The 19,122-nt window shown below is 39.3% G+C and overlaps 1 protein-coding gene across 13 annotated transcripts in view; it reads left to right on the top strand.

Moving 5' to 3' along the window:
* Positions 1-19,122, top strand: part of ADAM22 (ADAM metallopeptidase domain 22) — a 222,468-nt gene that overhangs the window by 110,944 nt on the left and 92,402 nt on the right. For all 13 annotated transcript variants that reach the window (XM_047694253.1, XM_047694265.1, XM_047694251.1 and 10 more), the window contains exon 4: positions 3,214-3,280. In XM_047694253.1, the coding sequence (XP_047550209.1) occupies positions 3,214-3,280 (67 nt within the window). The remainder of the gene's footprint in view (positions 1-3,213; positions 3,281-19,122) is intronic.

Raw genomic sequence — 19,122 nt, forward strand, 5'->3', positions numbered from 1 at the left:
ACTTTCCTGTTGTCTGGTGGGAAATTATTTTGATGGAATAGGTAGTAGCCCACAAGTATACTACCAGGTAAGCTAGCCCCCACAGGCCAAATTAAAATCTTCAAGTCATGTGGTTTGCTAAATTAACTTAAAGGACATGGTGAGAAGCAAGAAGAAAGAAATGGTTAGGTTATCATCTCTACTAGAGGGTCCAAGTTGAATGGAAGGGATCCCTCCAGCTACACCTGGAGTGCACGGTGTTCATAAGTTCTGCTTCTCTCCCTGCTGTATCTGCCTTCCCTGCTGATGATGTGTTTTCAAGGACCAGAGTTGAGGTTTGGGCAAGCTCCATAGGTGGAAGGTAGTCCAAGCTAATGATGCCCATTTCCCAGTTCTGAGTTACACAGAGATTAAGTAGGCTTAGTTGGGAGCTGTAAATTGCCGGTGAGCTAGATGAACAGTCATGAATTCTGTTTGTGTTTTTTGGGCAAAGAATACATGGGGTAGAAATGGGTGTCAGCAGTGTTTATTAACCAAAGCAGTTTTATCCCCAAGCCTGCATTGGCAATGTCTGGACACATTTTTGATAGTCATGACTGATGAGTCTGTGCGATGCTATTGGCACCTAGTAGGGGAGGCCAGGGATGCTGCTAAACATACTACAGTGTATAAGATACTCCCCAAGACAAATAATTATCTGGCCCAACGTGTCATTACTATGGAAGTTGGGAAGCCCTGGGTGTCACCAATAGGTGATTGAATTAAGACCTCATAAATAGTGCTTATGTATAGTGTATCCTGGATATTTAGTATCTTTTGTGTATTTATTGTATCATAAACATTTATTACCTAGATATCATTTGGTCACCCATCCCTTTCTATCAACATGTAATGCATACATGATCTTTTTAGTTACACTTACCCACCCTATGCATTCTGTCACGTCTAACAAAATTTTGTTTACTAGTTACTCGTCTATATTTGAAATATCTTAGTAGGGGTGCCTGGGTGGCTCAGTGGGTTAAAGCCTCTGCCTTCAGCCCAGGTCACGATCCCAGGGTCCTGGGCTCTCTGTTCAGTGGGGAGCCTGCTTCCAACTCTCTGTCTGCCTGCCTCTCTGCCTGCTTGTGATCTCTGTCTGCCATATAAATAAATAAAATCTTTAAAAAATAAAAAATAAAATAAAATACCTTACAAGTGTTGGCATATATTTTGTAAACTTCAAATTTATTCATCTAACAGATCTGGAGATTTGCAGGAGCAAATTCACATTACACTTGTCCTGGAATTTCTAACAAAAAAGAAGATATAAATGTCCTATAAATAAACTAAATTATTTAAGCCACTTTTAGTTGTGTTTTCTACAGCTTGCAGCTTTGAGCATCCTAGCTGGTTCCCCCATAACATCAGAAGGAAAATGTATTCCAAAGATATATGGAATAAAGAGTTATACTATAATTATAGGTCCCCTAAAGGGTAATGTAGGGATCAGATACTGCAGGGAATTGATTATGGTGCCTCTGTTAATAAAACACATGCTTGATCATTCTGTTTACCTTTCAAGCAAGTGTAGGCATGGTGCTTATCATGGCAGGCCTATGTGCTCAGATTAAGAGAGAGGAAGAGAGCACGTGTGCATGCAATAGCAGGGTTGGGAGTGTGGAGACAGAGGGAGAGAGAGGCTCCACCTAGTGTGGAGCCTGATACAGGGTTCAATCTTATGACCCTGAAATCACGACTGGACCGAAACCAAGTGTTGGATGTTTAATCTACTGCATCATCCAGGTGCCCCAGAAATTCACATTTTTTTTAAAAGATTTTATTTGTTTATTTGAGAGAGAGAGTGAGAGAGAGCATGAGAAGGGAGAAGGTCAGAGGGAGATGTAGACTCCCCACAGAGCTGGGAGCCCAATGTGGGACTTGATCTTGATCCCAGGACTCCGGAATCATGACCTGAGCTGAAGGCAGTTGCTTAACCAACTGAGCCACCCAGGTGCCCCAAATTCACATTTTTTAAATGATTGGGATAATTTTAGTATGGTGACCTGCAGAGCACTGTGAAAAAGATTTTTTAGTTAGCTGAATATCCATTAACAGAATAAACTTAGAAATTTATAAGTTCTGGGGCTCATTTTGTTAAGCGTCTGCCTTTGGCTCAGGTCATGATCTCAGGGTCCTGGGATCAAGCCCCGCATGGGGCTCCCTGCTCAGTGGGGAGTCTGCTTCTCCCTCTCCCTCTGTCCTTTCCCTCTGCTCTTGCTGATTCTCTCGCTGCACACTCCCTCTCTCGAATAAATAAATACAATCTTTTTTTTTTTTAAAGATTTTGTTTATTTATTTGACAGACAGAGATCACAAGCAGGCAGAGAGGCAGGCAGAGAGGGAGGAAGGGAAGCAGGCTCCCTGCTGAGCAGAGAGCCCGATTCGGGGCTCGATCCCCAGACCCCAGGATCATGACCTGAGCCGAAGGCAGAGGCTTTAACCCACTGAGCCACCCAGGCGCCCCAATAAATAAAATCTTAAAAAAAAGAAATTAATAGCTTCATAATTATTTTTATTTAATGATGTTAATTTTATTTATGTCTTAGTGCTTTAAAAATATGGAGACATTAAGACTTTTATGGAAGTTGTGTCTTGAGGTACCACTATTAAAGGGGGAATTTTTTCATATATGTAGAATTAAAGGAAAGCATATTTAAGAAGATGTAAACATTTTAAAATTGTACAAGAAGGTGGTTTAGGAGAGATTTCAAAAAGGATTACTTAAAAATGCTCAAGGCCTATTCCTTCTCATTTCTTCCACCTTTCTTTGCCCCCTTTTAGTGTTTTTGTGATGAAAAGGAATATTTTGCTAGGTTAAAATATCACACATTAAAAATGGTAAAGTATGGTAGTAAATCAGAACTATTTGGTAAAAGCTAAAGTAAAAATGGGAAGAATAAGATGTTTTAGGAATAGTGGTGAGCTTACGGTAGTTTCCTTAGAACCATTGACCTAGGTCAGTGGAATAGGCTAATGACAGGTTATTAAGCTCATTGTTTTTAAGGAGTACTAGGATCTGTGTGTGCGTGTTTGTGAGAGAGAGAAAATGAGAGAGAAAGAGACTCATAAAGTTTTATTTTTGTTTTAAAATATGAGCCAAAGAATCATAAAGCTGGTATGTGTAAACTTGTCAATTTTCAGATGATTTACATTTTCAAGGTCCTCTTTAATCATCGTTTCTGTTTGTTACAGCGATTTGCTGTCCTCTGAATACGTAGAGAGACATGTTGAACATGGAGGGAAGACAGTGGAAGTTAAAGTAAGTAAAATTGTCTCCCTTTGGGGGAAATCTTTTGAGAATTTTTAAAATATTGATTCTGATTTTAATTTTCACTGAAACTTGTAAGTGTACAGTCTTTGGACTTTTATATTTCATATTTTTTCAAGAAAATGTGTCACCCATTTGTGAATAAAAACCTTCAGTTATCAGAGAAAGAATTCTTAGTGTGCTGTAGGAATTGTTGGAGTTATGTTTTTGGTTTTTTGGGGGTTTTTTTGGTAAAGATTTTATTTATTTATCAGAGAGAGAGAATACAAGCAAGGAGAGTGGCAGAGGAAGAGGGAGAAGCAGGCTTCCCGCTGAGCAGGGAGCCCCATGTGGGGCTCGATCCCATTACCCTGAGATCACAACCCAAGCCAAAGGCAGACCTCAGCAGACTGAGCCACCCAGGCACCCCTGGAGTTGTGTTTTATGGGATTAATGTAGCACAAGGGTTATTTTTTAGAATATGTCACAGAGAATAATTTCTAAATTTGCCTTTAAGGTTAGCCCTGAGATATAAGAAGTAACATCTTGGTTCCAGGATAGATACAGGACTCTACATTCAGTTGAAAAAAACATTCCCCTGATAAAATGGCAAATCTATTAGGTCTGTAGGGAAAGCCCCGGGGGTTTTTAAATCCCTGGTGAGAGAAATCACAGGACGCTGGTTCATTTCAGGTAAGCGCTGAAAGGAAATTTGTAAATAAAATCCTCTTCCAATTATAGGCATAGGAATGTTTATTTTTGTCCAGGCTACTGATGATGTCATCTGAGGACAGGTGAGGCTGAATCCCTCCCAGGGTTTTCTTTAGGCCCCTTGTATATAGTACGATGTTTTAGCCAAGTTTTAATTTCTTCTGAACAGTGTTCAGACTATTTGTTTTGCTTTATCAGAATTATATGCCATTTATATTCATTTTCTTTTTCTGAATATAAATTTGATACACTCATTTTAGTAAACTTAAAAATAGAAAAAAATGGGGAAAAATGAAAAATCACCCTTAAATTCATCATAGAGGTAAACTTTGTTTTCATTTTGTTGTATGTCCTTTTAGTATTGTTTTGTCCTATGCACATATTTAAATTTTTTATATAGTTGCTATCATACATACCTGCACTATAGTATCTTGCTTTTCAAGCAAGATTTCTATGTATAGACATCTCTGATAAAGACTTAAAATCTGTTAATTTTTACAAGTGAACTAATTATGATAATTATAACAATCCTTCCAGAAAATTACTCTAAACTTGTTAAGACTGACTGACTGAGTGGTTGGTTGATGTATTTGCACTGCCTTACTGCAGAAAGGATGTCAGGACTCTCCCAGGTCTGACATAGGAGAATAGTGCCATTTTGTTTGGAGTTAGAAAAAAATAACTGATATTTAGAAGCTCTGGGCTTCTATTCTCTTCCCTGTTTATTTGGTTCACTTCCTTATTTTGTAGGATGCTTTTCTGAATGCAGAGTGTATCTTACTCCTTTGTTAAATTAAAGAGGAAAAGAAACAGACAGTTCAAGATGTATTTCCATTTCTACCTGTCAGTGGAATAATGAAATACATCTATAGGCATGGAGGGCAGATCTAGCAGAAAACTATCTGCTGTTGCTACAGTAATATCCTTTCTAGGAAACTTGTACTTAGTCAACAAAGCTTACACCACTCAGGTCGTTAGGCAACATGGGTATGTATAACACCTAGAGCTCTGATGTTCTGCACCGTCTTTGCTGATTTTCTAGTCTGAGAATTGCATTTTCTTAGTTGATGGTTTGCCTAACCCCCCAAGCCTATTAAATCAGGGAAATAATAAATCCACCCTTCATTCAAACTCGAAGGCCAGAAGACGTTTCTCCCTTTAAGAAAACCACCTGGATCTCACCCATCACCTCCATTTGTTTCTAATCCATTTAAAAATCTAACTCAAAATTCTCCTCTGGGTTTTTTCCAGGAACCACACTGAAAGCTCTGAATCCTGCCCCATCAATTGAGTTAGTAGCCAGTTATTTTCCTGTTGGTTCCCTGTGTCGTGCCCTTTGTGCTTCGCTCTTTGGGGTGTTTCTTTTTACATGGAGTCTGTTAGTTCTCTTTTCTTTACTAATGACTCAGAATTTTCTTAAGCCTTTCTTTAACTATACATTAGGAGTGAAAATTGTAGTATTTCATATTTTTTTCTTTCCTTTCTTTCTTCTACCTTTTCTTTTTTTTTTTTTTTTAAAGATTTTATTTATTTATTTGAGAGAGAGACAGTGAGAGAGAGCATGAGCAAGGAGAAGGTCAGAGAGAGAAGCAGACTCCCCGTGGAGCTGGGAGCCCGATGTGGGACTCGATCCTGGGACTCCGGGATCATGACCTGAGCCGAAGGCAGTCGTCCAACCATTGAGCCACCTAGGCGTCCCTCTTCTACCTTTTCAAAAAAAATTTTTTTTCTTACCTTCTGTATCAGTTTGCTAAGGCTGCTATCACAAAGTGCCACAGAGTGGCTTAAACAACAGAAATGTATTTTCTGGGGTGCCCAGGTGGCTCAGTCCGTTAAGTGTCTGCCTTTGGCTCACGGTCATGCCTTTGGCTCAACACCATAGGTCATGATCCTGTCCTGGGATGGAGCCCCACATTGGGCTCCCTGTTCAGTGGAGAGCCTGCTTCTCCCTCTACCTCTCCCTGCCGCTCTGGCTACTTGTGCTCTCCCTCTCCATCTCTCTGTCAAATAAATAAATAAAATCTTAAAAAAAAAAAGTTTTTTCTTACAATTTTGGAGGCTAGAAGGCCAAGATCAAGGTGTCAACTGGGTAGGTTTCCTCTGAGGCTTTTAGATGGTGCCTTCTCCTTATGCCTTACATGGTTTTCCCTCTGTGTCTGTCTGTGCTTTAATTTCTTCTTCTTCCTTTTTATTTATTTGAGAGAGAGAGAGTGCAGGAGCAGAAGAAGGGCAGAAGGAGAGGGAGAAGCAGGCTCCCCGCTGAGCAGGGAGACGGATTCAGGGATCCATCTCAGACCCTGGGATCATGACCTGAGCCAAAGGCAGATGCCTAGCCAACTGAGCCACCCAGGAGCCCCCTGATTTCTTCTTCTAAAGATTTTATTTATTTATTTGACAGAGAGAAATCACAAGTAAGCAGAGAGGCAGGCAGAGAGAGAGGAGGAAGCAGGCTCCCCGCTGAGCAGAAAGCCCGATGTGGGGCTCGAACCCAGGACCTGGGATCATGACCTGAGCCGAAGGCAGCGGCTTAACCCACTGAGCCACCCAGGCACCCCTGATTTCTTCTTCTAAAACAGACTATTCCTCATGTTGGATTAGGGCCTACTCAAACATCCTCATTTTAACTTAATTACTTCTTTAAAGACTGTATCTTCAAGTACAATTATAATCTGAGGTACCTGGGGGGTTAGGACTTCAACATAAGAATTTCAGAGGAATAAAATTAAACCCATAACACCTTTCCTAAGAGGGCCATGCTTTTGTTTTGTTTTGTTTTTTTAAAGGCTTATTTATTTTAGAGAGAGTGAGGGTGAGAGAGAGCATGAGTGGGAGGGGCAGAGGGAAAGGCGGGGGAATCTCAAGCAGACTCCACACTGAGTGCACTGAGCATGGAGCCCCGTATAGGGCTCAGTTTCACAACCCTGAGGTGATGGCCTAAGCTGAAACCAAGAGTCCCACGCTGAGCAGACAGCACCACCCAGGCGCACCTTGTGTTTTTAAATTTTTTTTAAATTGGATTTTCTTTTGGAAGTGAAATAAATGAAGGGTATGCGAATTCAAGACAACACTCTACTTCTTTTGATGATATAAAATGAAAATCAAAATCATTATGCCATTGGGATGCCTGGGTAGTGCAGTCTGTTATGCATCTGACTCATGAGTTCAGCTCAGGTCATGATCTTGGGGTTATGGGATTGAGCTCTGCATGGTGCTCCCCTTTGGGCAAGGAGTCTTCTTGAGATTTCTTCTGCCCCTCACCCTGATTGTGGTCTCTCTCTCTCTCTGTTTCTCTCTCAAATAAGTAAATAATTAAAATCTTAAAAGAAGTCATTAGGCCAGATTTAAACAATGGCTAGATACCAATCTAGTAAATGACTCTGCTCAGGTGTCATGGAACCTTTATTAGTGAAACTCAGGTGCAATGCATTTATTAAAGGGTGTTGAGTATGAATGTGGGAAAAGGAATGCATTTGCATGAAATAGCTACTTTGGTGAATCTTTTAGATTGCGATAATCTTTTTTCAAACCTTTTTATTTATTATATTTAAATTAAAACAAATAAAAAATTTTATTTATTTGAGAGAGAAAGCATGCACAGGAGCATGAGGGGGAAGGGGCAGAGGAAGAAGCAGACTCCCCACTGAGCAGGGAGACTGATTTGGGGGGCTGGATCCCAGGGCCCTGAGATCATGGCCTGAGCTAAAGGCAGACACTTAACTGACTGAGCCACCCAGGAGCCCCTAAAACATTTTTAAATTGTAAAATGTAACACTGACACAGAAATTGCTAAGGTGAGTACCCTATAACCCCCATCCAATTCAAGAAACAGCTCAACCAGGTCTCCTGTGTGTTGCTTCCCAAACCCAAGCCCCTCCCTCCTCTTACAGACTTGTAAATAGTATTGTGACTTTAATGGTTGTAATTTCCTCATTTTTGCTTATTGCGTTATCACATGAGCTTGTATTTCTGCAGTTTAATTTGCCTATCTGAAGTTTTTTTTAGTGAGTTTTATTTTTTTTTCAAGATGTTATTTATTTATTTGACAGAGAGAGAAAGCACAAGCAGGGGGAGAGGTGGGCAGAGGAAGAGGGAGAAGTGAGCCAGTTAATGAGTTTTAAAACAGTCTCTTTTAATCTGTTGGTTTCTCCATTTTTTTCTTTTTTTTCCTTCTTCCTTGCAATTTATATTTCTTCAACAAATCAATTGTTTATCCTATGTGGTTCACAGTCTGAATTTTGCTGTTGACTGCAATGTTATATTTAGAGTAAAATGAAATCTATGTCAGTGATCTTCCCTTAAGATAGTGATTTGTATTATCTGCAAGGACATTCTTTTTTTTTATATTTTTTTTATTTTTTATAAACATATATTTTTATCCCCAGGGGTACAGGTCTGCAAATCGCCAGGTTTACACACTTCACAGCACTCACCATAGCACATACCCTCCCCAATATCCATAACCCCACCCCCCCCAACCTCCCTCCCCCCATCAACCCTCAGTTTGTTTTGTGAGATTAAGAGTCACTTATGGTTTGTCTCCCTCCCAATCCCATCTTGTTTCATTTACTCTTCTCCTACCCCCTTAACCCCCCATGTTGCATCTCCTCTCCCTCATATCAGGGAGATCCTATGATAGTTGTCTTTCTCCGGTTGACTTACTTCGCTAAGCATGATACCCTCTAGTTCCATCCACGTCGTCGCAAATGGCAAGATTTCATTTCTTTTGATGGCTGCATAGTATTCCATTGTGTATATATACCACATCTTCTTTATCCATTCGTCTGTTGATGGACATCTAGGTTCTTTCCATAGTTTGGCTATTGTAGACATTGCTGCTATAAACATTCGGGTGCATGTGCCCCTTCAGATCACTACGTTTGTATCTTTAGGGTAAATACCTAGCAGTGCAATTGCTGGGTCATATGGTAGTTCTATTTTCAACATTTTGAGGAACCTCCATGCTGCTTTCCAGAGTGGTTGCACCAGCTTGCATTCCCACCAACAGTGTAGGAGGGTTCCCCTTTCTCCGCATCCTCGCCAGCATCTGTCATTTCCTGACTTGTTAATTTTAGCCATTCTGACTGGTGTGAGGTGATATCTCATTGTGGTTTTGATTTGTATTTCCCTGATGCCGAGTGATATGGAGCATTTTTTCATGTGTCTGTTGGCCATCTGGATGTCTTCTTTGCAGAAATGTCTGTTCATGTCCTCTCTGCAAGGACATTCTATGCCTTGTTGAAGGTAGTTTTATTCCAGTCAGATAGATACATAATCCCGATTTTAAAGTTCTATTAAAATCTTTTCTTCAAAGGTTACAAAGATAAAAGCTTTAAGTGGAGGAAAAAAAAGAGAGATTTTTGTTCCTTTAATAAGACATGTTAATCTCATCTTTCACTTACATTTATTTCCAGTTCATTTAAAAATTAAATTCTAAATTTGCCCCTTAGTTTTGGAAGAACTTTCATGGGTTCAATATGAACTTCTAAAACAATTTTAACATTAAGCTTCAATCTATCAGAACATCTAGGGAACACAGTCTTTTTATTTTGACTGTGATGAACTGTAGATTTAGATTCTTAAGACAAAGTGAGCTGGGATTGACGAGTAGCAGCAAATAAGTCTAAACCATGCAGTTCGCAGTTTTACTGTTAGCTAGCTTTTTTTTTGTCTTGAGGCTAAAGACTGCCAGTATTCAGCTTAATTAGTTGCCACTTAAATAGGCTCTAGTTAATCAGTATTATAATACTAATAATAGTAACCACTGGTATTTATTGCTCATGATGTGACAGGCACATGAATTCATGTGTATTCCATGCTCAAAACGACCTGTGATTATAAGTATAATTATTATGAAACTTGACAGGAAGCTGAGGTATAGAGAGGTTATATAATTTGCTGAAGATAACACAGTAAAGAGTAGTAGAGCCACAGTTAACATTTACATTCCTTAACTCCCAAGTGGACTCTCACACCATGTTATCTACCGTATATTCTGTATTATGTAAGATAGGCTAGCCATGAAAACAGAAATGTATTTTATTTAGACTTATTTTATACATACTTATTTCATTTTGGACGTATCTAGCAATTACTCTTTTTTTTTTTTAAGATTTTATTTATTTATTTGTGAGAGAGAGCGTGCATGAGAGGGGAGAAGGTCAGAGGGAGAAGCAGACTCCCCATGGAGCTGGGAGCCTGATGTGGGACTCGATCCCCGGACTCCAGGATTATGATCTGAGCCGAAGGCAGACGCTCAACCAACTGAGCCACCCAGGCGCCCTAGCAATTACTCTTTTATAGTCTTATCCTTAAGCTGAAGTGGTGGTCTATTCAAAGACCCTTTATGTATTTCTCTCAACTTTGGTCATGTGTTCAGGTAGTTTTTTAGTAATGTCCATTGCTTTGGGCAAAATATGGTAGATACACATCCAGTATAAAGCCTGTTTTACTTTTCGTATCTCAGGAAAATAGTCATAGTAAGAGTTTTAGAACATTAGGAAAGGAATGGCTAAATCTTTATATATACCAAGAATATGTATAGATGTGGGATGAGGCAGATTTCCTTTGGATGAAAACGTAAAAATAGATGTCTTGGTATAGACATAGGGTTTATTATATTTATTACCAGTGAAAGATCGTGACCAGTCATCAGTATCATTTGTTCTAACAGGTTTTTTTTGGGGGGGGGGTTAGTTTTTTTATGTCTTATTATAATAATCAAAAGTAATAGCTGCTAAATGTCTAATTAGCTCAAATTATTTCTAATCTACTATATGTGAGCACTCCTAGCTTGTCTTTGGGTCAAAATCCTAATCCTTGAGGATAGGTGTATGCAGAGATGCCTGTTACACAGCATTGACTTTGACTGGCAATCAACTGGTTACTGTCCATCATATGTATAAGTGAATTGTGTGCACTCAAGGATCATTGTCTTGAATTATGTCCATAGGGGCAGTAAAAAGATGGTAAGAAAGCAAAGGAGTGTGAATCAAGGTTGAAGTCTAGAAAAAGGTAAAGGACGTGGAGAGAGTGCTGTGTTGGGGTGCTGGTATCAGAGGAGAAAGTGTCTCCTTGAGGGTGGGAGAGGTTATTATGACTCAAGGGAACATTTTCTTAGTGTAATGGTGGTGTAATTTTCATTAAAAATATTTTTTGTCTTTTTTTTTTAAAGATTTTATTTATTTATTTGTCAGAGAGAAAGAGAGAGAGCATGGGCACAAGCAGGGGGAGCAGCAGGCAGAGGGAGAAGGAGACACCCCACTGAGCAAGGAGCCCCATGTGGGACCCAGTCTCAGGACCCTGGGATCATGACCTGAGTCAAAGGCAGACACTTAACCAACTGAGCCACCAGGCATCCCTTCATTAAAAATATTTTCTGAGCAAATTAAAATGGCTCCTGTTAACTCTGAAAATAGAATGTTAGTAAAGTTGATGTAGAAGCAAGGCGAAAGCCCTAATTCTTTTTTTTTTTTTTTTTCTTTTTTACCAAATAGTTTTTCTCCTGCTGTTCATATCCATCTTCCCTCCCTGGGTTTGAAGCTTAACCAGCAGGTGCATATGCTACAGGCTGAATCTCTAGATTCCTTTTGCACTCATTTTTCTGAGTCAGATTTCTAGCTCATTCTTCTTTCTTGAAAAAGAGATACCTTTTTTTCTTATCCTGCCTTAATCTTTTTGCTTTCTACAATGAATGTGCCAAAGAAGGAAAAAAATTCTAGTGGAGAACAGCTTTAAGAGATCACTTAGAAACGATTAAATATATGACTTTTAGGACAACACAGACCTTCCTGGCTTATGCTAAGTTTGTAGCTGCTATAACCCTAAACCGTTTCCACAGATAATTTCTTGTTTTCTTGAATTGTATTCAAGCTTCCTCATGTCTCATTTTCTGATTTCTCCATGATGAACATAATGATCAACACTTGAATAGTTTAGAAGTTGTGTAATATATTAAATAAAGTTTCTTAAGATATCTTTTAACTTACTTTGTTTGTAAAAAATTACCCCTCAAATAATTATAGGGTGGTATAAAATATTGTGGAATTCTTTAAGTAAAAAATGTTCTCAGTTTGTCATTAGTCAATTTAGTTTATTTAAAATATAGGTTATAGTTTAGTGACTGCATTCTGAATACTCTGCTTTTTATAATGACACAACCTTGACATATCCTTTTATGACATAGGGATTTTTCTTGAATTCATTGCATACAATTGAAGAGTACATAAATGCTTGAACTATTTCTTTTTTTGGCCATAGGAGCACAAAAATGGCTACTAAACTGCCATAGTGTCATAATATATATTTATTGCAGCAGAAAAGATGCACAGAGGGGTTAATCTGCTTTTGCTTATCCTGGATATCAAGTTTCCTTATTGATTCTCAAAACTGCGTTATCATCCAGAATCTTGGTTCCTCCAATAGATGCCAGAAGAGTAAGCGATGAAGAAGAAAAGCAAAACCAGACTTGGGTGTGCAATAAATTTTGCTGTGTGCATTAGTACAGAGACACCCATGCCATCCCATTGGTGATGAATCTTCTGAGAGAGACTAGTGTTTTGTTTTGTTTTCAAATAGCTTTTAGGTAATCTCTTTATTTTGAGGTTGTCTTTTGACATGAAATGCAAGCAGCAGCTACTGTTGACAAGTAATCTATACAGAAGCCTTTTAAAATCTTGGGTTTTTTTTTGTTTTTGTTTTTGTTTTTTAAAGATTTTATTTATCTACCCGACAGAGAGAGATCACAAGTAGATGGAGAGGCAGGCAGAGAGAGAGAGAGAGGGAAGCAGGCACCCTGCTGAGCAGAGAGCCCGATGCGGGACTCGATCCCAGGACCCTGAGATCATGACCCGAGCCGAAGGCAGCGGCTTAATCCACTGAGCCACCCAGGTGCCCCTAAAATCTTTTGTTTGTTTGTTTGTTTGTTTGTTTTTAGGAGGACTCACCAACAACATTTCTCTTCCAAAATGCACTTTTTTTTTTAAACATTTTTTAATTTATTTATTTGAGAGAAGAGAGAGACAGTGAGAGAGAGCATGAGCGAGGAGAAGGTCAGAGGGAGAAGCAGACTCCCCGTGGAGCTGGGAGCCCGATGCGGGACTCGATCCCGGGACTCCAGGGTCATTACCTGAGCTGAAGGCAGTCGCTCAACCAACTGAGCCACCCAGGCGCCCCAAAATGCACCTCTTATTAGCAACTTCCCCTTACATTTGAGGAACATGCTCTCTATCTTGAATTCTCACTACAGTAGCTTTTTCAGAGCCTCTTGGATAAGGGAAAAATACTTAGTTATCTAGACAGTAATCAAGGCGGGTGGTCTGGGAAGTTGCTTTAGAGAGAATTTCTTTTTAAACGGATCTGTTTGTAGAAGTTGTCATGTAAGCTCTTGTATTGCCTTTAATTTCAAATCCAAGGATCAGGCATTTCCCCTGGCTCTGTGGAAACAGGGAAGGCCTTTATCTAGTAAAGTAACTTAGTGCTGTGCATTTTAAGAATGGCTGAGGAGCATCCTTAGAGACCCTTAGTTGGTCCTTTTGGGTGGGGATCCTGCTGCCAGATAATGGGGATTTTTTTTAATAGATTTATTGAGATACAGCTCATTTGCCATAAAACAAAGTGGGTTTGGGTCTCTATTTTGTCTGTTAGGGAGATTTTTAAACTGAGTGTGTGTAAATCGGGTTGATTAAAATTATGACAGTTTAATGAAGCAATGGTAAGTATGTTTGACAGAGGCTACTACCCGTATGTCAGAATGCATATTTATGTTCTTCTTGCTAGACTGCCTGGGAGATTCAGGTTAAGGACTCTCACCAGTGCACCTGCACTCTGGAGCAGAACCCCAGGTGCAGGATGAAGGACAGTTTCAGGTACAGGTGTTACCGGTTGTGGGGTGGGTATGCATTTACCTCACACTGGTTCTCTTTACCAGAGGGGACATTTTCAGCTGTCATATCTACAGACATGATAACTTTTTACACAAATAAAAACCAAGTTCACCACAAATACACAATTTTAAAAACTAGATGACTTCTAGAAATTTCTCCTCAATTCTGAGACAGTTTATGAGTTATAAGTTAATATCAGTCTTGACAGTAAAACTAGAATGACTTTAAAAAATTTTTTATTCTCTCCATCTCCCAATGTCCTACATGTTATTCCTTATGCTCCACAAGTAAGTAAAACCATATGATAATTGACTTTCTCTCCTTGACTTATTTCACTCAGGATAAGGAGAAGTGAGTTGGGGGAAATCAGAGGTGGAGACAAACCATGAGAGACTATGGACTCTGAGAGACAAGGGTTTTGTTTTTGTTTTGTTTGGTTTTGTTTTAATTTTTTAATTTTTTTATATACATATAATGTATTATTAGCCCAGGGGTACAGGTCTGTGAATCGCCAGGTTTACACACTTCACTCACCGTATCACATACTCTCCCCAATGTCTATAACCCCACCACCCTCTCCCTACCCCCCTACCCCCGGTCACCCTCAGTTCGTTTTGTGACAGTAAGAGTCTCTTATGGTTTGTCTCCCTCCCGATCCCATCTTGTTTCACTTATTCTTTTCCTACCCCCCAAACCCCCCACGTTGCATCTCCACTTCCTCATATTTGGGAGATTGAATGATAGTTGTCTTTCTCCGATTGACTTATTTCGCTAAGCATGATACCCTCTAGTTCCATCCACGTCATTGCAAATGGCAAGATTTCATTTCTTTTGGTGGCTGCATAGTATTCCATTGTGTATATATACCACATCTTCTTTATCCGTTCGTCTGTAGATGGACATCTAGGTTCTTTCCATAGTTTGGCTATTGTAGACATTACTGCTATAAACATTCGAGTGCACGTGCCCCTTCAGATCACCATGTTTGTATCTTTAGGGTAAATACCAAGAAGTGTAATTGCTGGGTCGTAAGGTAGCTCTATTTTCAATTTTTTGAGGAACCTCCATGCTGGACAAACAGGGTTTTGGAGGAGGTTGGGGGGTGGGGTGAGCCTTGTGATGGGTATTGTGGAGGGCACGTATTGCATGGGGCATTGGGTGTGGTGCATAAACAATGAATTTTGGAACACTGGAAAAAAATAAAATTAAATTTTAAAAGAAGTAACAGTAATAAAAAGATATTTATAACATTTTAAAAATTTTTGTTCTATGTATTTTTCTTATCCATGAATATTTGATAACCAACTGTGGATAACTAGTTTTGAATTTTATTATATTTAATGACTTCATTAGCCTTTAACTGCTGACATAAATAATTAAAAAAAAAAAAAACTCAGGATGGTAGGATTGTACAAGAATGAGATCTAGAGGGGCACCTGAGTGGCTCAGTTGTTAAGCATCTGCCTTCGGCTCAGGTCATGATCCCAGGGTCCTGGGATCGAGCCCCACATTGGGCTCCCTGCTCTGCATAAAGCCTGCTTCTCTTTATCCTACTCGCCCTGCTTGTGCTCCCTCTCTCGCTGTGTCTATCTCTGTCAAATAAATAATAAATGAAATCTTAAAAAAGAAAAAAAAGAATGAGATCTAGACTTTCTATGTAGGGTTCATCTTCCAGTAATTTAATAAGATAATATTGAACTGAATAATGGGGGATGGTAGTGGGATTCAATTCTAGAATCTCCTGGTGCAGAGATGATTCTATAATTGCAAATAGATCCAGCCCAGGAAACCTCATTCTTCTGGCCCAGTGGGGTTGATCTGCTGCTCGTTTTTAAATACTTCTGTTTTTAAGTAGTGGATTATATCAGAATGAAGCCTCATCAATTTTCTCTGTTACTGCAAGAGCCATGATATCCGCATGTAAGTATTTTAAAGTATTTTAAATCATGAACAAAAGTGTAGCTGTAAAAGCCATACATTTGATGGTGAGTTATGGGAATCCTGGTCAGCTGGCTTTGTTGACTGATAATTACCATGTGTTGCTGTCCTGTTTGAAGTCTGTTTTCTTTGCTGTCTGTAGGGCTGAATTTTAGTAACGAGTAAGCGCTGCCAGTGGTTGAATGTTAGCTATTGGGAAGAGGTAACCAGTTCTCCTTACATAGCTAAACTTACTTTGCTCCCTTAAAGCTACTGGTGGCATGTTCTCTCCAGCCACTTGTGCTCACCTTAGTGGAGTTTAAAAAATAAAATGACTTGCTGTGCTTCTGTTCTATATCATTCTCAAAATTTTGCATTTTTACGAATTAATTATCATGAGCCCATAAGTGCTCATTTTACCATCAGGGATCTCTTGTTTCATACATTCTATACCTCTTTGAATCCTAGAGATCTCCTGATGGTGTCAGTACTGGTAACTGGACTGAGGAATAAAAGAGCAGAAGAATTGGTGGCAGCCGGAGAAGCAGCAAATGTTGGGATGGTACTTACTCTGTGCTGGGTACTCATCTCATATGCTAAGTTACTTAGTCCTCCTGTAGTACCATTGCTGTCCTCATTTTGCAGCAAGGAAACTGAGGCACAGATAGTTTAACTAACTTGCTGGAGAACTTGAAGCTGGGCGTTCTGGTGCCAGAGTTCCTGCTTTAATCCACTATTGTCTACCTTCTCTATGGAAACGATCACAATACCAGAGGAATCGGAATGCACATATTTAAGTCAGAACACCCCAGTTTACCATTTGCAGTTACTTCGACATTAGCAGTTTTTTTTTTTTAAGATTATTTATTTATTTGACAGAGAGAGAGAGATCGCAAGTAAGCAGAGAGGCAGGCAGAGAGAGAGGGGAGGAAGCAGGCTCCCTGCGGAGTAGAGAGCCCGATGCTGGGCTCGATCCCAGGACCCTGGGACCATGACCTGAGCTGAAGGCAGAGGCTTTAACCCACTGAGCCACCCAGGTGCCCCAGCAGTTTGTTTTAATAAGACATACATTAAAAAGATGTCATCGTTTGGTTGAAATGAGTTTTGATTATTCTAAATAGAAATTTCTGTTCTTGTAAAGAAAACCAAATGCCTTCTCAGGAAGCCTTGTTTTTTCAGGCATTCTCTCTTGGGGTTTATTTTTAGTCCTTCTTTGTTCTCCGTAGAGGCTGGACTGAGTATTGTTCAGCACGGGGAATTGCCACGGCTCCTGAGCTCTAACTGTTGGAAATATGTAGCTGTTTCACACATGGCAGACACACGCTTCAGTTCTTAGGCCCATCTTAAGCCTATGTGTATTTTTACTTGCATCTGGAAGAATGTGAAGTTTTATGGACAAGAGTAACTAAGCTAAAACACATCATCATCCTGCCAAAAGACTAGAAGATATTTGGTTGTTTTTCTGCCACTGTGCTTCAAAGTACCCATCCTCCTTTCTTCCCCAGCGTGTGAGCACGTGTGTACACACACACACAGGAGGAATAAAAGAGCTACACAAATTTAATGTAAAAATTAGTAAAGTGTTTGTTTCTTCTCCACATGTAATAGTTCTTCTGGGTATGTCTCCCAGCATTATTTTTTAGCCATGGCTAGTCATCTATTTAGTATCTTTTCTATGAGCTGGACAATGTGTGCATTTTCCCCTTGGCAGGTTTATGCAGACATATGCTCCTCTGCCGTCTTGTAATCAGTGTGGCTTCAGGAAGGTCTCAGATTTCTTGATTTGATTCTCTTTGCATTATAGGAGAAAATTCTGTGCAGATTAAGTAAATTTTGCTTTCCCTTGGGACAGAAGCAAGGTTGCTCTATGTCCATCATCATGTATAATGCATCAGCTACCTTAATGGCATTGTTAAGATTCCAAGTAGTCTTAACTCTGTAGCCTGAAGGAAATATATTGGCCCATTACCAGTTTATACAGGTCAAGTATCTTCATGCTGGGAGCAGGGAAAAATGAAAAGTGACAGCTGGTGTCAGCATGAATTCTCTTTCAAAGCTCTGTTTGTATCCAGTTTGAGTAGAAAGTCCTGTTTATTTTCATTCTAGTGTTAAGATTTTTTTCCAAATAAGTATTGAAATCATTATTTCATCTGTTAATGTTCAAGGTGTTATCCATAAACTTAAAAAGACATGTTCCCATAAATTAAAACAAAATTAAAAGTAGCACTAACTAATGGTATTCTATGTTTGGAACCAATTAACTATTTTGTAATAGAATATTGTTCCTACTTTAATCCTAGTTATAGAATTAATTTTTCATTATACAGTGTCATATAAATTGTTACAAATGTTTTTGAAATTAAAGTGAACTGTTAGAGTAATTATGATTGAACAAGAAGTTGTGGAAGTGTTTTTGACAAGTTTGAAATTCATTTGAAGCAAAAAAAAAATCATAGATTATCTCCTGGTGTTGTCCTAAATTAGTGCTATTTTCTTATTCCTTTTTTTTAAAAAAACTATTTTCCGGTGAATAAATGGCCACTATAAAAACAAGAACAGGTAGGGGCGCCTGGATAGCTCAGTCAGTTAAGCATCAGACTCTTGATATTGGCTCATGTCATTATCTCAGGATTCTGAAATCAGGCCCTGAGTTGGGCATGGAGTCTGCTTAAGATTCTCTCTCACTCTCCCTCTGTCCCATCCCCCCCCCAAAAAAAAACCCAAAATAAAACAAAACAGGTAATAAAGAGTAGAGTAAAAAGTACCTCAGCATTGAGTGGTTTGAGTGTTTACAGTCATTTTGGAGGGTGATTATTCTGGGGTCTACTGATGTTTTATCAAAGCATCCTTTTTGTTGTATATAAGAGGTAGAAGGGGAGGTAGATGCAAGTGGACTTGATTATCCCTGTAGAAAACTTCTAAAAGTTTAGGGAACTGGAGTTTAAAATAAGTAGGAATGCTGACATTAGAGATTTATGACAGAGTAGAAAAAAGCCTAAATTCTCAGATACCCTGCCTGTGTTCTCAATTCTCCTTCATTCGATAGCTGTGTATTGAATGCTTTCCATTAGCTCAGGGAGGTGGCTATGAATAGTATGATGCAATTCCCACTCTCGTAAAACTTGTAGCTTAGTAGGGATGACAGGCATAATGAAAATATGGCATTGCTACCAAAAGAGGTTTTTGTGTTTTTTTTTTAAGATTTTATTTATTTATTTGACAGAGATCACAAGTAGGCAGAGAAGCAGGCAGAGAGAGAGGAGGAAGCAGGCTCCCCGCTGAGCAGAGAGCCCGATGCGGGGCTCGATCCCAGAATCCTGGGATCATGACCTGAGCCGAAGGCAG

This window comes from Lutra lutra, chromosome 11, assembly GCF_902655055.1.
Source record: "Lutra lutra chromosome 11, mLutLut1.2, whole genome shotgun sequence".
Taxonomy (NCBI): Eukaryota; Metazoa; Chordata; class Mammalia; order Carnivora; family Mustelidae; genus Lutra; species Lutra lutra.